Source organism: Cornus florida, unplaced genomic scaffold (genome assembly GCF_030987335.1).
Source record: "Cornus florida cultivar Cherokee Brave unplaced genomic scaffold, ASM3098733v1 CherokeeBrave_3.0.0_Hap2_Chr04, whole genome shotgun sequence".
Taxonomy (NCBI): Eukaryota; Viridiplantae; Streptophyta; class Magnoliopsida; order Cornales; family Cornaceae; genus Cornus; species Cornus florida.
The window spans coordinates 97,984,943-98,009,391 of NW_026775574.1; the positions used below are offsets into that span (position 1 = coordinate 97,984,943).

General features: G+C 34.6%; 2 protein-coding genes across 3 annotated transcripts; both read left to right on the forward strand.

Annotated features, from left to right (window-relative positions):
- LOC132304130 (ankyrin repeat-containing protein BDA1-like) lies at positions 1-2,015 on the forward strand. Of its 2 annotated transcripts, none has more exons than XM_059801683.1 (2): positions 1-1,003; positions 1,189-2,015. In XM_059801683.1, the coding sequence occupies exons 1-2, from the start codon at positions 395-397 to the stop codon at positions 1,807-1,809; spliced, it is 1,230 nt and encodes a 409-aa protein (XP_059657666.1). In that variant the 5' UTR covers positions 1-394; the 3' UTR covers positions 1,810-2,015. The 2 variants fall into 2 exon arrangements, with proteins under 2 accessions (XP_059657666.1, XP_059657667.1); XM_059801684.1 differs by having other exon boundaries at positions 5-976.
- Positions 2,016-20,186: 18,171 nt separating this feature from the next.
- LOC132304131 (ankyrin repeat-containing protein BDA1-like) lies at positions 20,187-21,426 on the forward strand. Its single transcript, XM_059801685.1, has 2 exons — positions 20,187-20,861; positions 20,999-21,426. Exons 1-2 carry the CDS (start codon positions 20,279-20,281, stop codon positions 21,250-21,252), a joined length of 837 nt encoding a protein of 278 aa, XP_059657668.1. The 5' UTR covers positions 20,187-20,278; the 3' UTR covers positions 21,253-21,426.
- Positions 21,427-24,449: the final 3,023 nt, after the last annotated feature.

Sequence of the window (24,449 nt, forward strand, 5' to 3'; positions counted from 1 at the left end):
ATGAAATTTCCTTGCCAGTTATGCGGGAGAGAAAATAGAAGGGGGTCGTTGAGCATAAGTATTAAATTTTAGGAGAAGTTAAAGTAGTAGATTTTGTAAATATTTTATTTGTGTAAAATTTGTCCAAATCAGCGTAATTTACCTTTCAAATATAGGACTTCTTCTTTGTCTTTCGAGGAAGCTTCTAGGGATCTTCGGATGGAAGCTGCACCGCCATTACCTTGATTGATTGTACAAGTAAAAGAAAACCCCAATTGATTCGTTTTGAAGAGAAGGGAGGAGAAAATGCTCAATTGACATACAGATTTGTCATCCTTTCCATTTAAAAGCTATCTTCTTCATCCACTCCGAACTGCCCGTCTATATATATATATATATATAGCTATCTTATATAATGGATGAAAGGTTGAAGAAGGCTGCTAAGGAGGGATGCACCAAACGTCTGCATAATTTGATTATAGAGTATCAAGGTATTTTGGAGCGCAATATCGATGGTGAATTGTTTGCTGATACTCCTTTACATGTGGCTGCATCAACAGGTGACCTTCGGTTTGCCGCAGAAGTGATGAGGTTGAAGCCATCATATGCCAGGGCGTTCAACCGAGACGGGCTTAGCCCCATCCACGTTGCTCTGCTGAATGGGCATGATGGCATCGTGGATTGGTTCGTCTCCGTTGATAGCACCTTGGTCCGTCAAAGACGAGGGGATGATGACATGACGTGTTTGCATTATGTGATTGCTCAAGGAAATGAAAATCTTTTGAGATTGTTTCTGTTGGATTGCCCAAGCTCCATTCAAGATTCCACAGCTAAACAAGAAACTGTACTTCATGTTGCTTTAAAACACAACCACCTTAGGATTTTTGAGGCGTTGGTGGGATATTTACAGAAGATCCAATACGAAGACATCTTAAACAGGCCCGATGAGAATGGAGACACCGTCTTGCATATGGCGGCGCGCAACAATCAAACCGAGGCTAGAATTCTCTTTTGTTTTGATCATGTACACAACAAAATAATGATTTATGGGCCAACACCACATCGATCATCTTCAACTTGTTGCTCTCTTTCAGAAATTTTTTTTTTTTTTTTGAGGCTATGTTTCGGTAGCATGAATGGAATTGGACCATAGCCTTAATTGTAAGGTTTAATTGTTGCTAATAATTGATCCACTTTTTGTCTGTGCAGGCTGTGAAATTGTTGTTGAGCAAAAAATTGATTAGTAAGATGGAGATAAATCGGGAGAACAAAATGGGCTTAACAGCTCTCGACATCGCCTCAATGGAATCAAGCAACAGAGAGATTGAGGAAATGATACGCAGGGGAGGAGAAAAAAAATCATTGAGCGAAATGTTTATTTACAATAATCCAGTGCTAGCGGAAATGAAGTTCTTGTTGGCACGAGATGATGTGCAGCGACTCCTACATTTAGTTGAAATGACGGCGGCCGCATTTATTGCAACGTCCGCGTTAGAGCCTGTGTTCCGGCGTTCCGGTAGATTACGGCAAATTAACACCCTTGGATCCTTTGCTTTCTATTTGTCCAAGAGTTTCTTGTTTTATTGGTCCATGACCACAATCCGTCGCCACTTCAAGGCCAATTTGCTAGTCAAAATACTCCAACTCTTTATCCACGCCAACTATTGTCGCTATGTCATCTTTCACCTGTCCACCTTATCCTTCAACTCCGGATCCCTGTTTTATGAAGCTCTCACTGCGGTTACTGAACTCTTGTTTTTTATCTGCACTCTGCAAGCTGTTTTTGGCTTCCTTGAACCACTTGTTCCGTCTTGGGGACACAGGATTTGAACAAGTACCATAATAGTTTATTACATGTTTGTTTCCTATTAATGCATAATAATAGATGATCTAGTAGTATTATTATATGTTTGTTTCCTTTTAATGAATGAGTAACAACAACTAGACTTATTGTTAAGCTTTCCATGTATAATTATTGTAAGCCATCAATCCTTGTTTCATCATAATAACAATTATATATGCTGTATGTATAACAATCCATCTCTTCCTCTCTCTCTTCTCTCTCTCTCTATTGATCGTGTAGTGTGTGCGCCTTTATTGTCATCATCATCCTTAAATATTTCATAGTTAAGGAAGAGTTAACAACCTTAATTATTAAATATTTGCTTACAAGTTAGAATAACCAACCAGTTGGAGGTGACAAACTACTTTCATGACAACATTGAATAAGAGAGATTCATTCTATTCAAGAGAAGCTTAATTATAATTTATTATGACTGATCATGAGTCTAATACAGATCAATTATCGCGAGTAATATATATAACTTCCAACTTCAAAGGGGAGGTGAGGGTTTATGCCTCAAGTGTATGCCATACAGCAGACCAATTTTCATGCCACATTCTTCCATATAAACAGTCGAACTATTGGATTGCTTCAACTGGTAAAGCATGAAATTTTGGTTCTTTCTCAACCAACATTCCATTTGTTTTAAACAAGAAACAAAATGCAAAAGATCGAAAGCATAAAGGCCTTCTGTGTGTGAAAATACATGGGATAACGAAGACCCTGCTCTGTGATCCATAATTACAAGTTAGACAGCTAAGGAATTTTAAATGGGTAAGCTCCCTTTGTGTTATGTTAAAATGCAAATCTCATGTTGGGAATACAGCCATAAGGGGATCTTTGTTGCTTAAATGTACTCCAGGAGTGCTATGGCTCCACAAACATAAACCTTGAGTGACCTAACAACTCCCAATTGTGCGATTTCAATACAACCATCCAGAATGTGGATTATCTCTGCAGTATACCCTCCTTTTCACCGCTAAACACCAGGACCGGCAAGCATCCAGAATGTGAATTAGCTCCACGGGTATACCCTCCTTTTCAAGGCCAAGAACCAGGCCCTGCAAAAATGAAGCAAGCAAAACTTGTGATAAAATTTAAAAGATTCGAATTTATTTTGTATGGTTAATTGGAGATAATTTCATTAATATACACCAGAAACTCCATAAAAGCCACCAAAAACAAAAAAAGACCACTAATTGAACATAAATATAGCAATTATGGCTAACCGTCTTTTTAGAAATGCTATCTGATCAAGAGGTATGCTGTTTGCCGTTTGCTCTAAACCCAAGATGGAGAAACCCTCTCGCTTCTTTTTCTCCAAGAAAATTTTCACAGAACTTACTGGGACTTCTATAATGGGAACCCACTTCTCTGCTGTCACACTGAAAACAGCAACGCTTGTTGATAAAATACTAAGCATTATAGCAAAATAAAGTTATTTCAAACATAAAAAGAACAAAAAATTTTTAATTTTTTTGGGTTAAATGGTAAGCTTTATAAAGAAAAAGAAGAATGTACGAAGCAAGAGCCCTGGAGCAAACAAGCAAACCAGTTCACAAGGCAAAACAAACACACAATTGGCCAAGGCCAAGCTCTACAAATACAGGAGCATGCTCAGAAAAACTATGAATACCCTCAATCCTATCTTTCAACTCCAGTACTGAAGCAAATGAGGTTGCACACCAAGTGTGATTTCCTGCAAAGACACATCCCTGCATAAAAAGCTGCAGCAAATCCTCCTCCTTACCCAAAAGTCTGAGCTCAGCACCTCGTTTCAGCTTCAATGGTGAAAGTTTAGCTCGGATACAACACTTGATAAGGCAAATGATGTGTTGTGGTGTTGCAGCTCTATTCCTAAATGCCCTGGCATTCCCTTCAAGCCAAATGAAGTAGACTGCAGCATTGAAAAGCAACTTGTGAATATTGAACTGTCTTGGTCTCCATGTACTAGAGCACCAAGAAATTAACTCTCCCCAACTTCTTGGTTCCACATAGAATCCTGCAACATGTTGAATGAACCCCCAAATATGTGCACTAAAACTGCAATTGAAGAAGAGATGGTCCAATGACTCTGCATCAGAGAGGCAAAGATAACAGGCATTGGTGTAGTGCTTCTTCCTCATTGGCTTAGAATCCAAAGTAAAAAGAACAGAATTCATGAAGGAGAAATCCTTTTAACACATTGTTATGGACTTATTGTAACAAAAATCAGCCTTATTCCTTCCATTCAATTGAAGGAGAAATCCTTTTAGTAACCATGAAAGAGTGTTCCAAACCTCAAAAGCCAGGATTACAAACATGCTGTCAGCCAACCATGACCCAGCAATTCTTCTAATATCATATTCAGATTTCATGCAAGCAAACATGACTCCGACGTAAAACACAATCGTTATGCAACAAAGTGCCCATGGAAGTAGTAAACATGTAAAGTCATAGAACAAATGGCAGAGAGCTTTATCAAAACCTAATGATCGAGTTGAAACTGCTTGTCATGTAGTATATTTGCCATCCGCAATGGCTAAACCAGCTGCTTTAAAAACCTGCTCCCTTAGGTTTGATTTTGGAACTTCCATTGGTGCTTCCTTTCTTTGACTTTAAATTTGAATATGTATCATTAACAAAAATAATATAAATAAGACCAAAGAAGACCTAAAACTTAAGAGCTGGAGATGTTTAAAATAGACTTGGAATATTATGATATTATTAGCAAAACATGATTTGTGAGGACAATTTTTTAACGATAAAAAGTTTGGATGGAGAAGCATGACAATGCAAGTTTCACTGGGAGAGCAGTTACTAGTTTCTAGTCTTTCCTCTTAACACCCTGTATAAAGCAGGACCAGTACTAAGTAATACTCTACTTCTTTTACATTTGGAAGTCTTAAAACAATGGATTTTTCTTTTCTTTTTTTTCTGTCATCTTTTCTAACGAGCAAGGATTAAATTGGTGGTGATGAGGATGGCATTGAAATACTATTTCTGGCAAGGCTAATTTTCTTTCTGATGCTTCATGACTTGCTTCGACATGTACTGTTTGGCTAATCATTTTCAGAGGTTAGGAGGAGGAAATGGTTGGACAATAACCAAGGGTCATACAACAACAATGACCCTGTAGTTTTTGATGACTCAAGTATTTCTTGGTGGCCTGGCGTGGATGAAGAAGTTCCATCTTCCTGAAGCTGAACTAAATGGTTTTCCATTTACTGAAAAAAATAAAAAAGACTAAAAATACACACAAAAAGAATAACAAAAAAGGGCAATAAAAAAAAAAAATAGTACCATTTTTGTTTTTAAAACAGAAGGTTGTATTACTTTGTTTTTTCTCAACGGCCATAAATTATTTGTTTCGTTTCGTATATATTTTTTTAACAGTTATATTATGTTTGTCTTTTTCTTAACGGCTATATTCCCAATGGCTATATTATGTTTATTTTATTCTAATGGCTATATTATATTTGTCTTTTTTCTAACGGTTATATTTCCAACGGCTATATTCTGTTTGTTTTTCCTTTAACAACTATATTCTCAATGACTATATAAACCACTCATTCTCTCATTTTTTTCAATTATAAAGTGCACTTCTTTACATTTTCAAATTCATTTTCTCTTCTTTGAGTCTTTATCTTTATTATAGAAAAAAATGGCTACATCATCACAATCTATTCCAGTGTCCGGGTCAATTTCTCCATTGAGTTCTTTTTCATCTTTTGCCGGGGAAGATTTTTTTGAAAAACGTCGAAAAAGGATGAATGCGGTGATGCAACTGTTATCACCTGAGAAGATAAAGGCATTCTTTCAATGTCGTAAGAGAAAATATATTAAACGTGATTGAGAGAAGTTAGCCAGCGGCTATTCCAAGATTATTTTGTTGTAATTCCCATTTTTTACCTAAGATGTTTTGTAGACGATTTCGGATGTGACGAGAGTCTGTTTGTTTGCATTTTAAACAGTGTTATAGCAAATAACGAATGGTTCATCCAGAAGACTAATACCCTTGGTCCTATTGGTGTTTTACTCCTACAAAAAAGATGACAGCTACAATACGTATACTCGCATATGGAATTTCGGCGGATCTTTGTAACGAGTACATAAAAAATTTAGAAACCACTGCGGTTGATAGCTTGAAGTGCTTTTGTGATGCTGTAATTACAGTGTATGCAGGACAGTACCAACGCACACCGAATGAAGAGGCCATTGCACGTTTGGCTCGAGAAGGGGAGGAAAAAGGCTTCCCAGATTGCATTATACAGTTGCTATGGAAAATGGTCATCTCTTGAAAGTGTTTCTATTGGCTTCCCCTAATTCTATTGAGGATTTAACAACCAGACAAGAAACTACAATTCATATTGCTCTAAAATTCCACAAGCTTAGAATTTTTGAAGTGTTGGTCAGATGGGTAAAAGGTGTCAATAAGGAAGACATCTTAAATTGGCCAGACAAGGATGGCAACACCGTCTTGCATATGGCCACATCCAAAAATCAAACTCAGGCTAGTCTCTCATCCAATATAAATAAATTAATAAAACCCAAACCTTTTTGTTTTGTTTTCATATATATTAACAGCATCTGTTGTTAATGAACCAACATTATCATCTTAATTCTCATTAAGAATGGTGGCACTTTAGAAATCAATCTTAATTTCTAGTTATATATGAATTGAAGGTTTAATATTAACTATCTAATTAATGCCTTTATTACTCTTGTGCAGGCTGTGAAATTGTTGTTAAGCAAAAATTTGATTATGAAGATGAAGGTAAATGCCAAAAACAACATGGGCATAACAGCTTTGGATATCTTTCAACTTTCAATGGAATTGGACAATAGAGAGATTGAGGAAATGTTATTCGGAGCTAAAACATTGAGAGGTATATCTATTAACCATGATCCACTTGAAGAAATAGATGAGATCAGCAAAAAGATGTCAGTGCAGGAAATAAAAGAAAAGTACCTTAGTGGTGACATGTCTCAGGCAATTTTGACGGTGGTTGTACTGATTACAACAACCACGTTTTTGTAAGATATATTTTTATAAATTGGTATATTTCGATCACAAAACAAGTCCTAGTCGAGTTGTAATTACAGTTACCATATCAGGCTTGACATCGACTGCAGAATTGGAAGTTCGTTCAAGAAGAGAAAATAACTGTTGATCATCAAAAGGAAAGAACAACACATTAGGACATCGTTTCCCACTTAAGACACAATGATATACATGGTATATTAATAGAGTTCCAAAAATATAGAAAATCCATATTCAGGGTGGATTCTGTCAAGTGGGAACCGGTTCCAAATTTGGGAACCAGTTCCAGAAGCCATACTTCAAAGAATAACTCACTGTCCTTTGGGAACTGGTACCAAATATGGGAACCGGTTCCACAGGTCCTGATTGTATCAGGTTTTCCAGTTTCCTTGTTCTGCTGGATCCCTTTTTGATCCAACTTTCCTTCTAAGTCTTATGCACGAATTTTCCTTTATTTTATGAAAGAACATGACTTTGCAAACCTCTATATAAACCATGTTATATACAAGGTTTTTTTTACGGCTTTAAATCATTATTCATATATTACACGAAGCCTTAGGAAGTTTATCCCTCTCAGAAAATCAAAGTTGATTTTTTTGTTGCCTTCCTAGAACATACACATATTCACCTAGTTAGGTTAGAGTTGTGGAGTTCGAATCCTAATCGTGATCATACAGTCGTATTAACATCAATCAGACGAAGCAGATTTTCTTCTACATTATTTAGACGATTAAAGAACAGAAGTAAGCACAGTCACACTTTGAAAGGGTTGGAGCATTCGTGGAGTGCTGTCTGATCTACCTGCTACTCTTCTATAAATATAAAATGTAAGCCTAAGGTCAAGTTGCTGTTAGACGGGGAGTTACAAAGCCGGATGATCGTCAGCGGTTGGTGTGGTATAGAATGATAGGGTGTGAGCTAGAGTCAAAGTTTGGTATACTTTGTTTCAAGCATAGTGGATTGGTTTACTTTAGACTGCACAAGTCCACGAGGTTTTTCTAATAACAATTGACGTATTTTATCAACTGGGGTTTCCTCGCTAAAATTGTGGTGTCATCTCAAACTCTATATTTTGCCTTATTTTATTTGCATGTGATTAATTGTTTAATTACTAAAATAAGTAAAGGTAGTTACGACACAAATATGTTTTACAAAACTTAAAACTTTCCTAAATACATTCCGCGCTGCGTACGACTCACAAATTGGTATCAGAACCTTTCTTTAAACATTGAGTTGATCCTTATTGGAAAGTTTTGTTTTGTTTTCAAAAATTATTTTTTAAATCATGTCTTACGCGTTGAAAGAGGGCGGTCCTAAACAACGTGGTCCTTTATTTGAATGAGATAATTACAACTTTTGAAAATCAAAGATGAGAGCCTATTTGCAAAATTCTGGTGGTAAAACTTAGGTAATCGTTGAATATGGCTATACACCTCCTACAGTAGATACAACTGTGGATGGCAAAATAGTCAAAGAATTAAGACACTTTTGCTTTTACTGCTATTGAAACTGAGCAAAATGATGCTAATGGTAAAGCCTTATATTCAATTATTAATTCTGTTGTTCCATCTGAATATGCTAGAATTTTTTATTATAAAACTGCTAAAGAAGCTTGGGATATTTTGTAGGTTACTCATGAAAGAACTTCAAAAGTGAAGTTGTCTTAAATTTAATTGCATTCTCATAAATTTGGCAACATCGTGATGAAAGAAGATGAATCCTTTTTTAATTTTTATTCTAGTCTTCTTCAAATAATTTATGAACTGTGTCACTTAGGAAAAAAAATTAGTGATAAAAAAATCTGTGAGAAAATCTTAAGGTCTTTACCTAAAAGATTCCAGATTAGGGTTGAAACCATCTCTGAACATTGTGATTTGACTACCTGTCAAGTTGATGAGATGGTAAGTTCATTAAAAATTTTGAGATGCAGAATTTTGATTTAAGTCAGAAGGAGAAACATCTTGCTTTAAAATCTACACAGGTTAAAATTATGTGAATGATAACTCTGATGATGATATTACATTCTTGTCAAGACAATTCAGTCAGATTTTGCAAAAGCAACGGAGGAGAAAGAATAGCAACATGGCTAATCCATAAAATTTTGACAAGACGTCAAAATTTAGGTTTAATGAAAAGAAAGTAAAAGACTCAAAAGAAACTGATTTTACTTGCTAGAATTGTAGAAGCAAAGGTCACGCATCCAATGTTTGTCCTAGTCCCAGTAAAAAACAAAAGGATAGGAATAAAGAAAAAGCAATGAAAGTTTCTATGGCTGAAAATTCTACTTTTTGTGATAGTGATTCTTCTCAGGATAATACTAATGATTTTTCTTATGTTGTTTTTCTTGATCGAGGTCCTCATGTCGTTCATTTATCTGATTATGACAGTTCAGATAATGAAGACAATGAAATTCATAATGAATAGGTTAAAGAGGCTGAAAAGGACGATAAAAGACTAAAGAAGATGGTCAAAGAAACCATTGAAGCCAAACATGCAATCAATAAGCTAGCAAATGAGCTTATCCAAGTAAAAGGAGAGAATAAAGAGCTAAAGAAACAAATTGATGAAGGAAAAATGAAAGCTTTTGAAAGCGATTCTATCATCACTGAGCTTAAGAAGAAGATCATCATTCTTGAGGATAAGGTAAGTGTTGCTAACTCATTGAAGGAATGTCTTATTTTGAAAAATGATTATCTTGAAATTGAATTGAAATCTGAAAAAGATAAACTGAAAGGGTTCAATATGAGTCAAAACAGTTTGAATAAGATAATCAACATGGATAATCAAGGGATAATCAAGAGTATGGGCGTTCCTATCAATCTAACCTAGTCTATACCATCTTCTTCTAGGCCCAAGAGGAAGGGCAAAGCACAGAAGAAGGATGATAATAGGACTAGACTAGCACAGAACATGGGTATTCAAAAAGGTTAAAGGGAATAAGGCAGTGTATGTTGAGGGCGAAGAAAACTGTTTCTTTTGTCGTTAACTAAGACACTAAAGGACAAACTGTTTAAGCAATGACGTGGCATAGGAAAATATATATTTAATCATTGAGCCATGTTATGTGGTTGTATCTATTGATTCCTGATGGATAGATTCTGGAGCCACTAAACATGTTTGCAATTTATTGTAAGGATTTCAGGAATCCAGAAGCCTTGATGATATGGAAATATATTTATCTTTTGACCTGATGCCAAGGTTGTAGTTAAGTCAGTGGGAGTATTACATCTGAAATTAGAGAGTATGAGGATATTAGTATTAGAGAATTATCTTTATGCACAGTGGTTAGACGCTATCTAATTTTTGTTTCACTTGTGGTTTATAAAAACTAGATCGTTATTTTGTAAAACTGGTTTTATAAAATTGAATAGATATGCGATTGCTTCTGGTGCATTGAAAGATGGTTAATATACTATAATCACAAGCTCTTAAGATTTGCAGGATGTAGAAACTAATGTTGCATCTTCTAGATTGAATATTAAGAGAAAATTTGTTATTCCTGACTCATTGTATTTTTGGTGTCTATTTTTGGGTTATAATCAATCAAAATGAGATTTAAAGATTGGTTAAAGAATGTTTATTACCTAGTGAGGCAGAGGAGCCTAAACCAAACTTGTGAATCTTGTTTTGAAGGATAGATAACTCTAAGGGCTTAATCAGCCAAATGAAATAAACATAAAGAACAATTGGAGTCGGTATACACGTACACGTGTAGTCTTATGAACATCCAATCAAGATTACTCACGTTTTGGATAAATTTACCTGTTGCGACACAAGTCTTATACTTTTGGTATATTCCGAAAGGGTCAAGACTGATGTGGAGCACAGATTAGGTAAACTTATCAAGACACTTCGATCTGATCGAGTATTTGAGTATTTCTTGGGATAGTGCAAAGACTATATGGTCAATGAGGGTGTTGTGTACCAGTTTTCCGCAATTGACGCTAAATTAATTTAGGTGTCAAATAGGAATAACAGAATTCCACTTAACATGGTTAGATCTATGATCAGCTATGCTACATTATCTCTTTCATTTAAGAGTTTAGCGTTAATAACATCGATGCGCATTATGAACTGCATTCCATCTTAGTCTGTCTCAAGGATACCGTTGAGCTGTGTTTTTGACTAAATCTTAGTTTGAATCACATGCACATATGGGGTAGTCTTGCACATGTGCGCTTGATATGGACAAGTAAGTTGGAAACAGATCATATGCATGATAGATTTGATAGCTACTCTAAAATGTCACTAGGACTGATTATTTTATGATCTCAATGATAAAAGTTGATTGTTTACACTCACTGTTTATCTATAGGAGAATCATATTATGAATCACATACCTAGTAGCATAGTGTTAGAGAATATGGTAAGAGTACCAGATGTACCACAAGTGAACACACTTATTATAGAGATTAAGAATAATATATGAATTCCCTATTAATGCGTTAGCATCATCGATTTCTGCATCGGTACATTGATGTAGTGGGAGGATTATCATCCAATTCGACAGAATCATGTTTTTAGGTGAGACCATTATGGATATCCCTGTTAAACATGAGTTGGACCCAGTAAGCTACACGGAAGCGTGAGCCGATGTGGATACAGATCGTTTTGGTGAGTTACTATGAAATCAGAGTTGGAATCTATGTATTCTAATAAATTCTGGGATCTTGTAGAACTTTCTAGTAGGGTGATTCCTATGGAAGGTAAGTTAATCTACAAATAGATACCAGAAGATTTCTTAGTGAATAAATCATGAGTGTACAAGGGAATGTCATTATTTTTCTAATTCTATATATATTGATGACATCCTACTCATTTAGAATGATGTGGAAGTTTTGTCATTAATAAAGAGGTAGTTGTTCAATTACTTTTAAATAAAGGATTTTCAGGATGTAAGCTAGATTCCTAGGATCAAGCTTTTGCAAGATCAGGTTAAAAGGAAAATAGGCTTATCTTAATAATCCTACATTGATAAAGTTTTGACCAGGTTTGGTATGCATAACTCAAAGAATAAGTTCTTGCTTTATTGATATGGATGGCTCTCTCTAGTAAGTAGTTTTTCAAGACTATCAAAGGAGATTGAGCAAATGAGACTGGAATAATATGTTTCGGCATATGAGAGTCTCATATATGCCATGGTCTATACCAAACAGGACATCCGCTACATAGTAGGGATAGTCAGTAGAGATCAGTCCAATATTGGACTTGACAACTGGTCTGTTGTGAAAAATATCATTAAGTACCTAAGGAGAATCAATGATATCATACTCATTTATGGATGTGATGATATGGTCCTAGTCAGGTATGCTAGTTCTGATTTTCAATCAGAAGTAGATATTATGAAGTTCATGACTCAGTGTATGTTCACTTAATGGAAGGGAGATCAGTTGGTAGATTGTTAAGCAGATTTCAACTGCTGACTCAAACCTGTAGGTGGAATATATTGTAGCCTTAAAGGCGGCAAAGGAAGCCTATTAGTTTGATCTCACTGATTTAGAGGTTGTGGAGTATACTAGCCTGCCTATTGAGCTATGTTGTGACAATAGTGCAGAAGTAGTCCAAACCAATGACCCAAGGTTCCATAGAGGAACAAGATACACTGAGAGGAAGTATCATGTTCTACATGATATTGTCCGGCAAGAAAATGCACTTGTAGTTAGAACATTACATTGGAACACAACTTTGTTGATCCATTATCAAAGGTGTCATTGATCAATAATTTTGATCATCATCTGGATAACATTGGAGTTAGGTGCAATTTGAATTGGCTATGAGGGCAAGTGGGAGCTGTTGGGATTTATATGCCCTGGCATAGCAAATTCCTATCTGGATTATAGTGACATATGTTCCTGACATATCTGAAATATTTATGATTTATATAATTGGTGAATTCAATGTATTATGTTTCGATTCACTATGAAATTGATAGTGTCCATTTAATTACAAGAAATATTTATATATATGTATGTGATGACAATCAATGCATGATATATAAATAGTAATTATAAATTGTTCATAGTCGGTAATTATGGATGGACTCATAATTAATTAAGACTTGAACTGGATCCGCGTTAGGTTGAGATATATTGCGAGAGCCGTCGTATGCAATTACTCCCTATCACCGTCATGGCATTTGACTCTTAAGCATGAGAAAAGTATAGACTCTTTTATTAATTAATAATTACTTTGATTTGTTCGGCGGATTCTTCGGGATCCTTAGACCGACACTTTGGGTAGTTATGTAATTAATAGTTAGAGGGTTATATTTTCAATATTTGCATCATTGCTACTTGTATTTATTTTGTATTGATTATGGTTGATCACAAAGTAAATTCGAAGGCCTTCGTGTGTTTTTAGACGAAATGATTTATTATATATTTATTTATTTAAATTATTATTTTTGTCAAACAAATGTTTTATTGTGATCGAGCCAGAAATAATCAAAGGTACCAAAATAAATATATTAATTAAGTAGTCGGATTGATGGCTATATTTATCCGATAACTAATTATGCATAGAGGGGTCAAAGTGCAATATTGACTTAGAGGTTATTTATTATTTAATTGGAGTTCAATTAATTTCTTTTAGTGGAGTAGAAATTAATTTATGAATTAATTGAATTGGGTCCATGGACCGGGCCAATTATTAATTCATTGTAGCCAATAAAATAATAGGCCCAATGGATTCTCACTCATAGCCCAACTTGATATTGGAATTATATTAGATTTGAGACATATGAATTAAAGATGGAGAAGGATTTGTTGTTTCCTTTTCTTTATTTTTATGTTGCCTATAAATATACATGGTCTATGTATATTTTAGGGGGTGATTTTTATGAGAAGGAAAAAGGAATAAATTTTCTCTCTCTAGAAAATTAGGGTTTATGTTCTTATCTAATGGAGGCTCCCACAAGCCTAGTTTTCCGAAGTAATTCATGGAGGCTTATGAATGATTCCTAAAGGCAAAATAATTACCAAGAAGATGGAGATCCAAGGAGAAGGCATCTTGCTAAGGGATCTACAATAAGTGAGAACATTCACTTTAGATGAAAGTTTTAAAGGTTTACTCAGACCTTTGATGTAAGTATTCAATCTATTAATTGAATGATACATCATATTTTTATTTTTGCATAAAACTTGTCTCTATGTGATGAATCAAGATCTATGAATCAAAATCTCTCGAAAAGTTTTTAAAACTTGCACGTTTCCCAACAGTGTTGATATTGATCAAGTATCTCATATGGTCGGTCACACATTTAAAATATTTTGGTCAAGTATCCGAAATAATAAAAATTATTCATAAACTATGAACATAATTATAAAATCTTGGACGCATGTTCAGGAGTTTGAGTGACATGGACACAACAACTTTGTGAAAATGTACGTGCTTTTCGGATTTGCATAGAAAATGACAACACTTTTAGATATACATGTTTATTCAAGAATATAAAACGTACTCAAAATATTGTACATGAGATGTAAAAATTATAACGATTTTATTTTTAAAAATACAATATATTTACATTGAAGTTACATTTTGTAATGATGTTGTATATCAATAAAAAAATCCTAACTGATAATGGAGGTGAAATACCTGTGAAGAAGACACGTGGCAAATCTAAGATCAGAATAGGCGAAGTTAACGAAACAATAAACTAAAATCATGTCGAATCAGCAAAGGCTCGGGAGGAAGTTGGTAGAAGATGGAGGAGGAAAATCAGATAAATAGTTGTCAAAAAGTTTCACTCCGAAAGTATTCTGTCACAGAAACAATACTTAGTTTGAGAATATCAAATTTGGTCTTTATTAACCAAAAAAAAAAAAAAAAAACAAATTTGGTCTCTTTTTTTTTTTTTAAATTTTTTTAAAAAAGAAAGTTAACACTATAGACTTCACTTAAGGGACTAGGCTTGCCAAACATGCTTGGACAAGCATGGGGCAAAGCCCAAACACAAAAGTAGATCAACAAGAGCCAAGAACTAAACCTATAGCAATGGCCCAAAAGAAGCTAAAAAAACTCAGAGCAAAACGAGGAATCAACCCATATCTTCAGCCCAAGCCCAAGTGACCATTAATTAGGGTTGCAAGTTGGGCTGGTCCAACCCAACCCAGCCCAATCCTAACCCAACCTCAACCCGAATCAGGTTGAGTTGGGTTTACCGGTTGAGTTTAGAAATTTTTTCCTTTTTTTTTAGGAAATATATATATATATATATATATATATATATATATATATATATGCGTAGCATTTGATTATATAATTATTAAAAAATAAAATATTTTTAGGGCAAATCATTTCAGCCTCCCCAATCGCCTCCATCTTGGTCTCATTCTCAACTCTCTCTCTCCAACTGCAAACTACAAAATCTACAAGAATAAGAAGTTCAAAGCCCATATATATCAGTTTATCTATCTGTCTACAAGAATCAGAAGTTCAGAACCCGTATCGGCATATCATTTCAGATTGTTCAAAAAATCAAAACCATATCTTTCAGTTTCCATCGCCCACTGTTCTAAGCTTCAGCCGCTGTCTCTCAACTCTCAAGCTTGCCCCCTTCTCTTTGCAACTGCTAACTTGTATGTATGGGTTATCTTTTAATTTTTGGAAGTGATGGTGGCGACGGCAGCGGCGGAGGTAGAGGGACGGCGGCGGTGGCGGATCAGCGGTTGTGGAACGGTGGAGGCGGCGACGGCCGCAGAGGGGATGGCGGCAGAGAGAGAAAGAGAAAAAAGAAAGAGAAAGTGAAAGAAGAGAGAGGAGAGAGAAAGGAGAAAAAAAAAATTATTTTTATTTTGGGTTTTGGGTTAGGTTCGGGTTGAGTCCGAACCCAACCCGAACATGTCTGAGTTTTGACAAAATCCAACCTGAACATGAGCCTGATTTATGAATTTTAAGCTCAAATTTCAAAATTTCTGAGTTAGGGTTGGGTTGGGCTGGGTTAGTCCGCCCAAGTTGCAGCCCTAACCATTATAAACTCATTTGTGTACATTGAAGTCATTCAACTTTGTGTTTTCTAGTAACCGTAATTTGAAATTCCTAGGTGCATATATGAGTAATTTTGGCAAATATAAAATGATATATGAAATTTTCATTTCTTTCCATTTGACCTAACATTCTCATATGATAATTCTTAATTAATACTTTGAAAGATTAAAGAATTACAATAAAAAAATAGAAACAAATATAAGCGAGCCCTATAACGAGTATACGGTTCACGAACATATACAAACCTATGTTTACCAATATAAACAAGCCTACACGAGTTGAGCCCATCATTGTTTGAGATCGGTTCGTTTACTAAACGAGTATAGAAATCGATCTGAAACTGTAGCTAAAGCTTGACTTGTTTGCTTAACGAATGAGCTCGTGCCAAACTCATTCAGTTTGGTTCGTCGCAGCCTTGTAAGGGACAAAGATTCTCTCATGTGCAGCAAAACAACATCGTTTTGGTACACAATACGGAACCCACACATGTACCAAAACAATATTATTTGGTGCACAACACTTTTCCAAACAGAAGGGAATCCACTTTAAAATATAAAAGTCATGTATTCATCTTAGTTCAGTTGTTAAAAATAAAGTACATAATTTTTTTTTTTTAGATCTATATGAAGAATTACTATTGTCTTGATTTCTTTTATGCGAGCTGTGAAATTGTTGTTAAGTAAAAAATTGATTAAGCAGATTTAAGGTAAATGCCAAGAACAATATGGGTTTAACAGCTTTTGACGTCTTTCAACTTCCAATGGAATTGGACAACAGAGAGATTGGGGAGATACTATGCCGAGCTAAAGCATTGAGAGGTATCTCCATTAACCATGACCCCCTTGAAGAAATAGATGATCAGATCAACAAAAATAAGTCACTGCATGTGCCACAAATTAAACAAGTCATTTGGACTTAATGTGCACAAGAAATCGTCAGATAGAGACATGTCTCAGGCGGTACTAACAGTGGCTGTACTGATTGCAACAGCCAAATTACAAGCTGTGCTCAGCCCTCCTGGTGGATTCTGGCAAGATGACTACTTCCCATGGTGGAGGGAGTGTTTCGTAGAGGACCACATCTTGCAGGGAGGTCAACAATGAAACCATGCCAGTTCTGTGTTTTCTATTTGTTGAACAGCGCAACATTTTATGCGTCCATGAGCATAATCCGACTCCACACAATAGGCCTTCCTCATAGACTACTAGATATATCCCAAATCTTTCTCAGTGCCACCTATTGTTGCCCTTTGTTCCTCATCACTCCGCGATACACGGACTCAATAATCTCCCATTCTGCTAATACTTCTATTTGCTCAGAATTTAATTCAAAACATCGCATTTATAATGCTCACATCTATTCACTTTTCCTTCTAACTAGCTTCTTGATAATGTGTAATTGCACTGAAGTTCAAATCTCTACTTCATCCTGGTTAGGAGTTCAAGTATTCATGGTTCGACTCTTCAGAACTTGACATATCAACATTTGTGTGTGCGCGCATGGTTCGACTCTTCAAAACTTGACATATCAACATTTGTGTGTGCGCGCCTATTTATTTATTTATTTTTTCTCTATGTAGTTTGACTTCTTTTTATATGAGTGTAAAATCACGTCATCATGATGCTAATCATTATAATAACATTCCATAAATATAGTTGGAACGGTTGGACCTCACTAAAAATATTTACCATATATTTACGGACTACAAAATTAATTTGAACTTATAGATCTTATATTCGAAAAAAATATAAATAATTTGTTTGTTGGGCATGATAAATTAAATTTTGACTTTTTAAAGGTGAATCAAAATCTAAATTATGGTGAAATCCACTTCTCAATTACAGCAATATTAACAAAAAAAAAAATGGTGTGCAATCAAATCCTTTATATTATCTGCAACTTTACGTGCCCCAGGCTCCCAACCCTGTATAAATCCTGCCTTCACTGCCCGCCTTTCCAGTGGATACCACATGCCATTTTATTGCAGAAACTTTAAAAACTATTTAAAAGTTATTAAACATTTCAATCAGTTGTAGAAGATAGTGTTGCAAAATAAGTGAAAGATATAGTTGGGCTTGTTTTGGAGATGATTGACTCTGTGTGGCTTTCTTTGTCACTTTTAATTCTTATCATGGCCTCATAGGTTATTTTATATGGACACTTCAAAAGTGATAAAGTATCCTGACATGAGATACATGTATGAAAATATTGGGCACTATTAATTAAACATATGCTTAAAAAAAAAACATATTTAATCATACAATTTTATTATATTATTATTTTTAAATGACTACACCGAACACTTTGTTACAAAAAAACATTATTTTGTTCTAGAAAATAAAATAAAATAAAATAATTATTTAGAAGTGTCCATGTGTCATTCGGTTAAGAAATTTAATAATTTTGACCCATGAATTTGTACCCATATCTGATAAACGTGCCCAAATCCATGTAACATGGCCCATAAATTGTTATGTAATGTACCTTAATTAATTAATTAATTCCTTGAATTTTTTTTTTCTTGGATACAATTTTTTAACTCGTTACAAAAAAGAAAAAGAAAAATAAATTACTCTGACCTCTTTTTAAGGTTTGGATTTATTATTAAAGTTCTTAAAAAATCACCTAGCACTCTGGTTTAGTAATTTAAACCATCCTTAATGTTATATATGTATAAATTTACCAATTTACCCTTCATATACTAAATCATATTAAAAGAAAAAGAAGAAGAAAACATCAATATAACAAAATAGACTAAAAAAACCCCAAAACCTTACTCTAACTATTTTCACCCTTCCACTGTCGAACCCATCACCTACTTTCTATCATAGAAAGCACGGACACAGACGCGGTGCTGTTGAACCCATCGCCTACTTTTTATCATAGAAAATACAATACAAATACGAGATACAGGTACAAAATACGACAAATCTAAAAAAAATAAGACACGAATATGATATAGATACACCAAAAAAATATATATCTTATATTATTATATAAATAATTTTCATTTTTTTTTGTCCATACAATCATGAATAAAATCACTAATTTAGAGCTTAGACCTAAATATTTGTTAATTTTGTTTTCTTAAATTTTATATTATTATTTTTAATTACTTCATAATATATTTTAAATTACATTGAATCCCATCCTTTAAAAAAAAAAAAAAAAAATTATAAAACCACTTCTCATGCCCTGAAAGTGTTCAAAGCGTGTCTGCCATATCACAACACCCTTATGTCTCTCTTACACACAACATTTCTCATCTAAACTGTCATCACTCCACCACTGCCAGATCCACCATTGCCATCTCATCAACCCCCACCCTCACCACCACCTGCCATCTCCTTCTACTCCATCAACGACCTTCTTTTCTACCTCTCTCTCCTCTGTTATTGTCTTTCTAATACCCTTCAAAAACAAAAATTAAAGAAACTGTTCTAAACTCCGCAATAAATTTGATAGTAACAGGTGAATTTTTTTCACAATCCACCACCACCAAATCAACATCCAAAGAAGCCAATCAACTAATCACCATCTTCAGCATTCTATGTACAAAATGTTGATGCATGTATGTTCATAATATATTTTTTTTCTGAACTGTTATGTGTTTGCTTTATACAATACAAAGAGCGTAGGATGTGTATGATACTTTAGTCAAGTGTCTCTAATGTGTTGACCAAGTGTCCAAGATACTTCAACCAAGTGTGTCTTAAATGTGTTGGCAAGTGTCAGAAATTAAATAAATAAATAAATAAATAAATAAAATTTAAATAATGGACAACTATAAAGTGTTAGACTCGTGGTTCAAAGTGTCTATAGAGTATCGGTGTCGGACACGAATTGGTGCTTCTTAGATCCCCAACTCTTCACAAGGAAAATCATTCGAAGCCTCGTTCAATTTGTCGAAATCTACTCATAACCACCTGGCTCTCATATGTCTACAATTAATTAATTTGTAAATAAAACAATTAATGTGTGTGCCTGCCTCCTCCGAAGTCTAACAAATGATCCAACGGTTTCAATCACTCTCATCAGCTCTCCACCCAACCGCACCGCTCTCGGTCTGCCCCTTTAATGAATCCTCCATTTTCTCTCCTCCTTCCCCACCCTCCATCACCATCCGCGCGTCCCTCCATTATTTAAGAATCTTACACTGTCAACTCTTTTAATCTTTTTGAAAAAATGGTTTTTAAGGGGATAAATAATACTAAACAAAAAAAACGATGTAATTAATTCTATAAAAGCGCGTAAGTGTCTCCGTCGATAGCTAAGGCCTTTGTTGACATTTTTTGTCCGAGGACGCTGCACTGAATTTTCTGGCATCATGTAAGAAGGTTTATAGCAAGACTCCTTTAAAAGATCGAGAAGAGAGGTAGGTGGTGACAATGCTAACTTGGCAAACATTTTCAGCACATATAATATAAAACCGTAGCTGTCTTAGAATGGATGCCAGGTTGAGGGAGGCTGCTTATGAAGGAAACATCGAACGCTTGTATGCATTAATTCGAGAGGATCCAAGTATTTTGGAGTGCAATATCGATGATAAATTGTTAGCTGAGACTCCTTTACATGTGGCTGCATCAACTGGTAACCATCACTTCGCCGCAGAAGTCATGAGGTTGAAGCCGTCGTATGCCAGGAAGCTCAACCCGGATGGCCTTAGTCCCATGCACCTTGCTCTTCTAGGTAAGCATGATCGCATGGTGGAGTGGTTCGTCTCGATTGACAGCAGCCTAGTCCACGACAAAGGAAGAGACGGCACAACTCCTTTGCATCATGCGGTTGCTGTGGAAAATGTCAATCTTTTGAGATTGTTCCTATTGGCTCGCCCACGCTCTATTGAAGATTTGATAGCTAGACGAGAAACTGCACTGCATATTGCTCTCAAATTCCACAATCAGCAAATTTTTGAAGTGTTGGTGGAATGGCGAAAAAGGGTTGAGAAGGAAGACATCTTGAATTGGGCTGACGAGGATGGCAACACTCTCTTGCATATGGCAACATCAAAAAATCAAATCCAGGCAAGTTTGTCATCCAAATTAAATATATATATACAAGCAATTCTTTTTTTCCTATTGTACAATGATTTGAGAGCCAATATAATCTTCTCCATGTTTATTTCATGATTAATTAACGCTGTCTCTTGTCTACCTTATAGGCAGTAAAAGTGTTGTTGAGCGAAAAAGTGATTAAAAAGATAAATGTCAATGCCAAGAACAACATGGGCTTAACAGCTTTGGACATCTTTCAAGTACTTCCAAAGGAATTAGACAATAAAGAGATCGGGAATATGCTATGCGGAGCTAAAGCATTAAGAGGAATATCTGTTAACCATGATCCCCTCAAAGAAAAACATGATCATATCACCAAAAACAATCTCAAAAGATTAACATTTTCCAGAGGGATGTTTGATTGATTGGTCAGATTCTTTGCAGAACCAGTAAGATTGGGAACCCTAAGGGCGAGGAACCCTAATAATTGTAGGGGACGATGAGGGCGTGGATTCAGAATCCACGATTTCTATGTGTTCAGGAGTAGTCGAAGTGCTCATGATGCAAGATCGAAAAGATGAAGAACTAACCTGATGAGATGACGGAATGAAGAACTCAAGAAACGCAGTGAGAACAGAAGTAACTCTTATGGAACCTCTCAAAGTAGAGTGGCAATGGGCAATCTTCGAACCTTCTTTTGGCAAAATAGATAACCGTGCAACTTCAATTCCCTTTTTAATAGGAGCCATAATCCAATTAAAGAGGGAATGGAGGGCAAAGTGTGGAGGGAAAAATTTCCCTCCAATGACAATTGTACACATCATCATAGCATATTAGTATCTGTCACAAATTTCAGAAGCCCATCTTGCTCAAAGCCCAGACCAAGCCTGGTGTTAGCCCAAAATCTTAGTCGCTAGCCTAAGATCGCAGCTGTCTAATCTCTAGCATCGCTCAAGCCCGAACCAAGAGATCCAGCTCGCCAGCGAAGTCACATGGACCAGGTTATGTACGGCCCAAATCCATTAAAAGAAGATTAGTCCTGTCAGAAGAAGGATACAGCAAAGAAAGAAACTGCTATATAAAGAAAATTATACAAAGGAAAGAACTCTATTTGTAAAGAATTTTTATATGGAAAGAATTGGAAGACAACTAATGCGAATCCTACCATAATTCAATCACTATTTTGTGTATAAATAGAGACCCAGACCTCCAATAAAAGGATCAAACAATTCTACGCTTCTTTATACATTATTCTTATTTATTTTTATTACTTTTTGAATGAGTTGTTTTATTTTTCTCAATCATTATTAATTGAGCGAAATTTTGCACCTACAAACAGAAACTACATGAAAGAAATTCTTCAAGTTACCCATTTACCTAAGCAATATGTATTTTTCTTAAGCACTCAATTATCTTGGATATGGCCTTTAAATAAATAAACTACGCGTGAAGACCGACTACTGGGTACTTTTTTGAAAGTTTATTTATTTATTTTTCGCTACTTTTTTGAAAGTTGAGGTTGTGGACGTCTGTTAACTTAGACCATTACTTTTTCTGCCTTTTCAAGTAGGTCCTAGTACGAATTTTCTTTGGGTTTGGCGGAATGGGACCTGATATTATCATCTTATTAGTCTTAATTCCTTGACATATACTATAAACTAAACATATTATATTTTCATCTCATAATTCTTAATTTGTTTATCTACTTGGGGACTCTTGGCCTTGACTTGGAGTCGAGATTTTAAAAAGGCTTATTTACTCGGATTGTCCCTACCATGTCATAATTTTACTGTTCACGGCTGACAATCTGGACTTGTTGAACCTCCTTTGTCCGAATTGTCCTATTCATTCATCAATTGGTAGGGATGGGGGACCATTTCAGTGTAAGAAAATTATTGAATTGACGTAAAGTTTCATGATCCTCTTTCTAATTTAGCTAGGGCCCACTCTTAAGGTACTACACTACTTTTCACATGTTTGGTCGTCCATTGTCACCATAAAAGTTGAAAAGTACTAATCAAGGGTACACACTTATTGTTCTGTGGTGATGTGTCGAGTGCAATTATATTTATACTCCCTCTATTTTAAAACAAGATGTCTTGTCTTCTTTCTTCTTCTTCTTCTTCTTCTTCTTCGTTTTTTTTTTTTTTAGATAAATATCATATTTCACAATTCACAATACTATTTTTTTTTTTAATATTTCTAATTTATCCTTAGTTTAAATTTCTAAAAATAATTAAACTACATGTAAACCCATTATAAAAAGCTAGCAACATAACATTCATGAATTATAAAATAAACAAAGTATGAAGTAACAAACAATTTCCAGTCGAGTGACTCTAACATTTAAGAAGTCTATGTTAATGAAATGGTCAAACCAGTCAATCCACTAATTGAAGACAAAATTTTAAAGGGTAAATATGAAATTTTATTTATTATCACAATAATAAAATATATTAAGAATTAATCCTCTAAAAAGTGACAACTTTTGTGGAACAGAGGAGTATTTTTTTTAGCGTAGAGTACAATCATTGCTACAGTACTGGATACAACAAACTAGTCAAAAGAGAAGAAGAATAAATAATGTTAAAAACATTTTAGATAATATGTGAATATCGTATTATTGTGTTAAGTAATATATATTCATAGCATATTAAAAGTTACTCCGTATTAAACTTTAATTTTACACACTCTCATTCTTTTATTTTGAGTTATTAATCTCAATTTACCTATTGAAATACAAAGAATGCCATAAGTTTTGCTAATTACCTATTTTCATTATCTTTGAAGATGTTTCCTCTTTGTAATTAACTATTAATCATGGTTTGGTTAATTAGTTGCTTTAAATTTTTTATTAATGTTGCTCTTACATTATGTATTATTTACATATACACCATTTTTAATGCAATTAATCTGAGGGACTTTAAGGATTTTATCATTCATGTCAAAGAATGTTTTTCATTATTTATTTATTTATTATTTATTTCAAAAAACTCACACACTCATTTGTCATTGAGAAGACTCGAACCCTCACCTCCAACGTTAAAATAAATACCAGAAGACTAACCCTTCCACAATCTTAAATAAATTGGTCACCATTTTTTTTTCCCTCATTTCACTTCATTTTTTTTTTTTCCCCTTTTTTATTGAATTATGAATTTTTATCAGAAGAATTCCAGTAGGACCAGTACTTCTAATGAGTGGTGTAATGAAAAGTACTGGAATCACCTCCCTTGCACATTTTAGTTGTTTTTACAAATATGAACAGTAAAATTTTGTTCCATTAATTCTTTTCATTTGAAGTGAGATCTTATATTACCATTTAAGTTCCGTATTTATTAATGTAACTTAATTTATATGTAAAAAGTAATATAATTTAATAAAAGTGTGGTAAGTAGCTCCATGGTAACTTGGATTTTGGTTGTCGATTCATCCCAAGGACCTCGACAACTTTTACTCAAAAAGTACGGTGAATTGGGATTGCTATGGATCCATGGCTTTTTTTCCAATTTCATTTTTAGAAGGGTAATGTTTCTAGGACTCTCTCTCTTTCCTGAGAAGAGCCATAAATTCTTCTTATTTAATTATTAAATTAAAAAATATATTTTACAATGAATAAACT

Coding starts and splice junctions, on each gene's coding strand:
- LOC132304130 (XM_059801683.1), top strand. CDS start 395: ATGGATGAAAGGTTGAAGAAGGCTGCTAAGGAGGGATGCACCAAACGT. Junction 1,004..1,188: donor TTCTCTTTTGTTTTGATCAT/GTACACAACAAA, acceptor TTGTCTGTGCAG/GCTGTGAAATTGTTGTTGAG.
- LOC132304131 (XM_059801685.1), top strand. CDS start 20,279: ATGGATGCCAGGTTGAGGGAGGCTGCTTATGAAGGAAACATCGAACGC. Junction 20,862..20,998: donor AAAAAATCAAATCCAGGCAA/GTTTGTCATCCA, acceptor CCTTATAGGCAG/TAAAAGTGTTGTTGAGCGAA.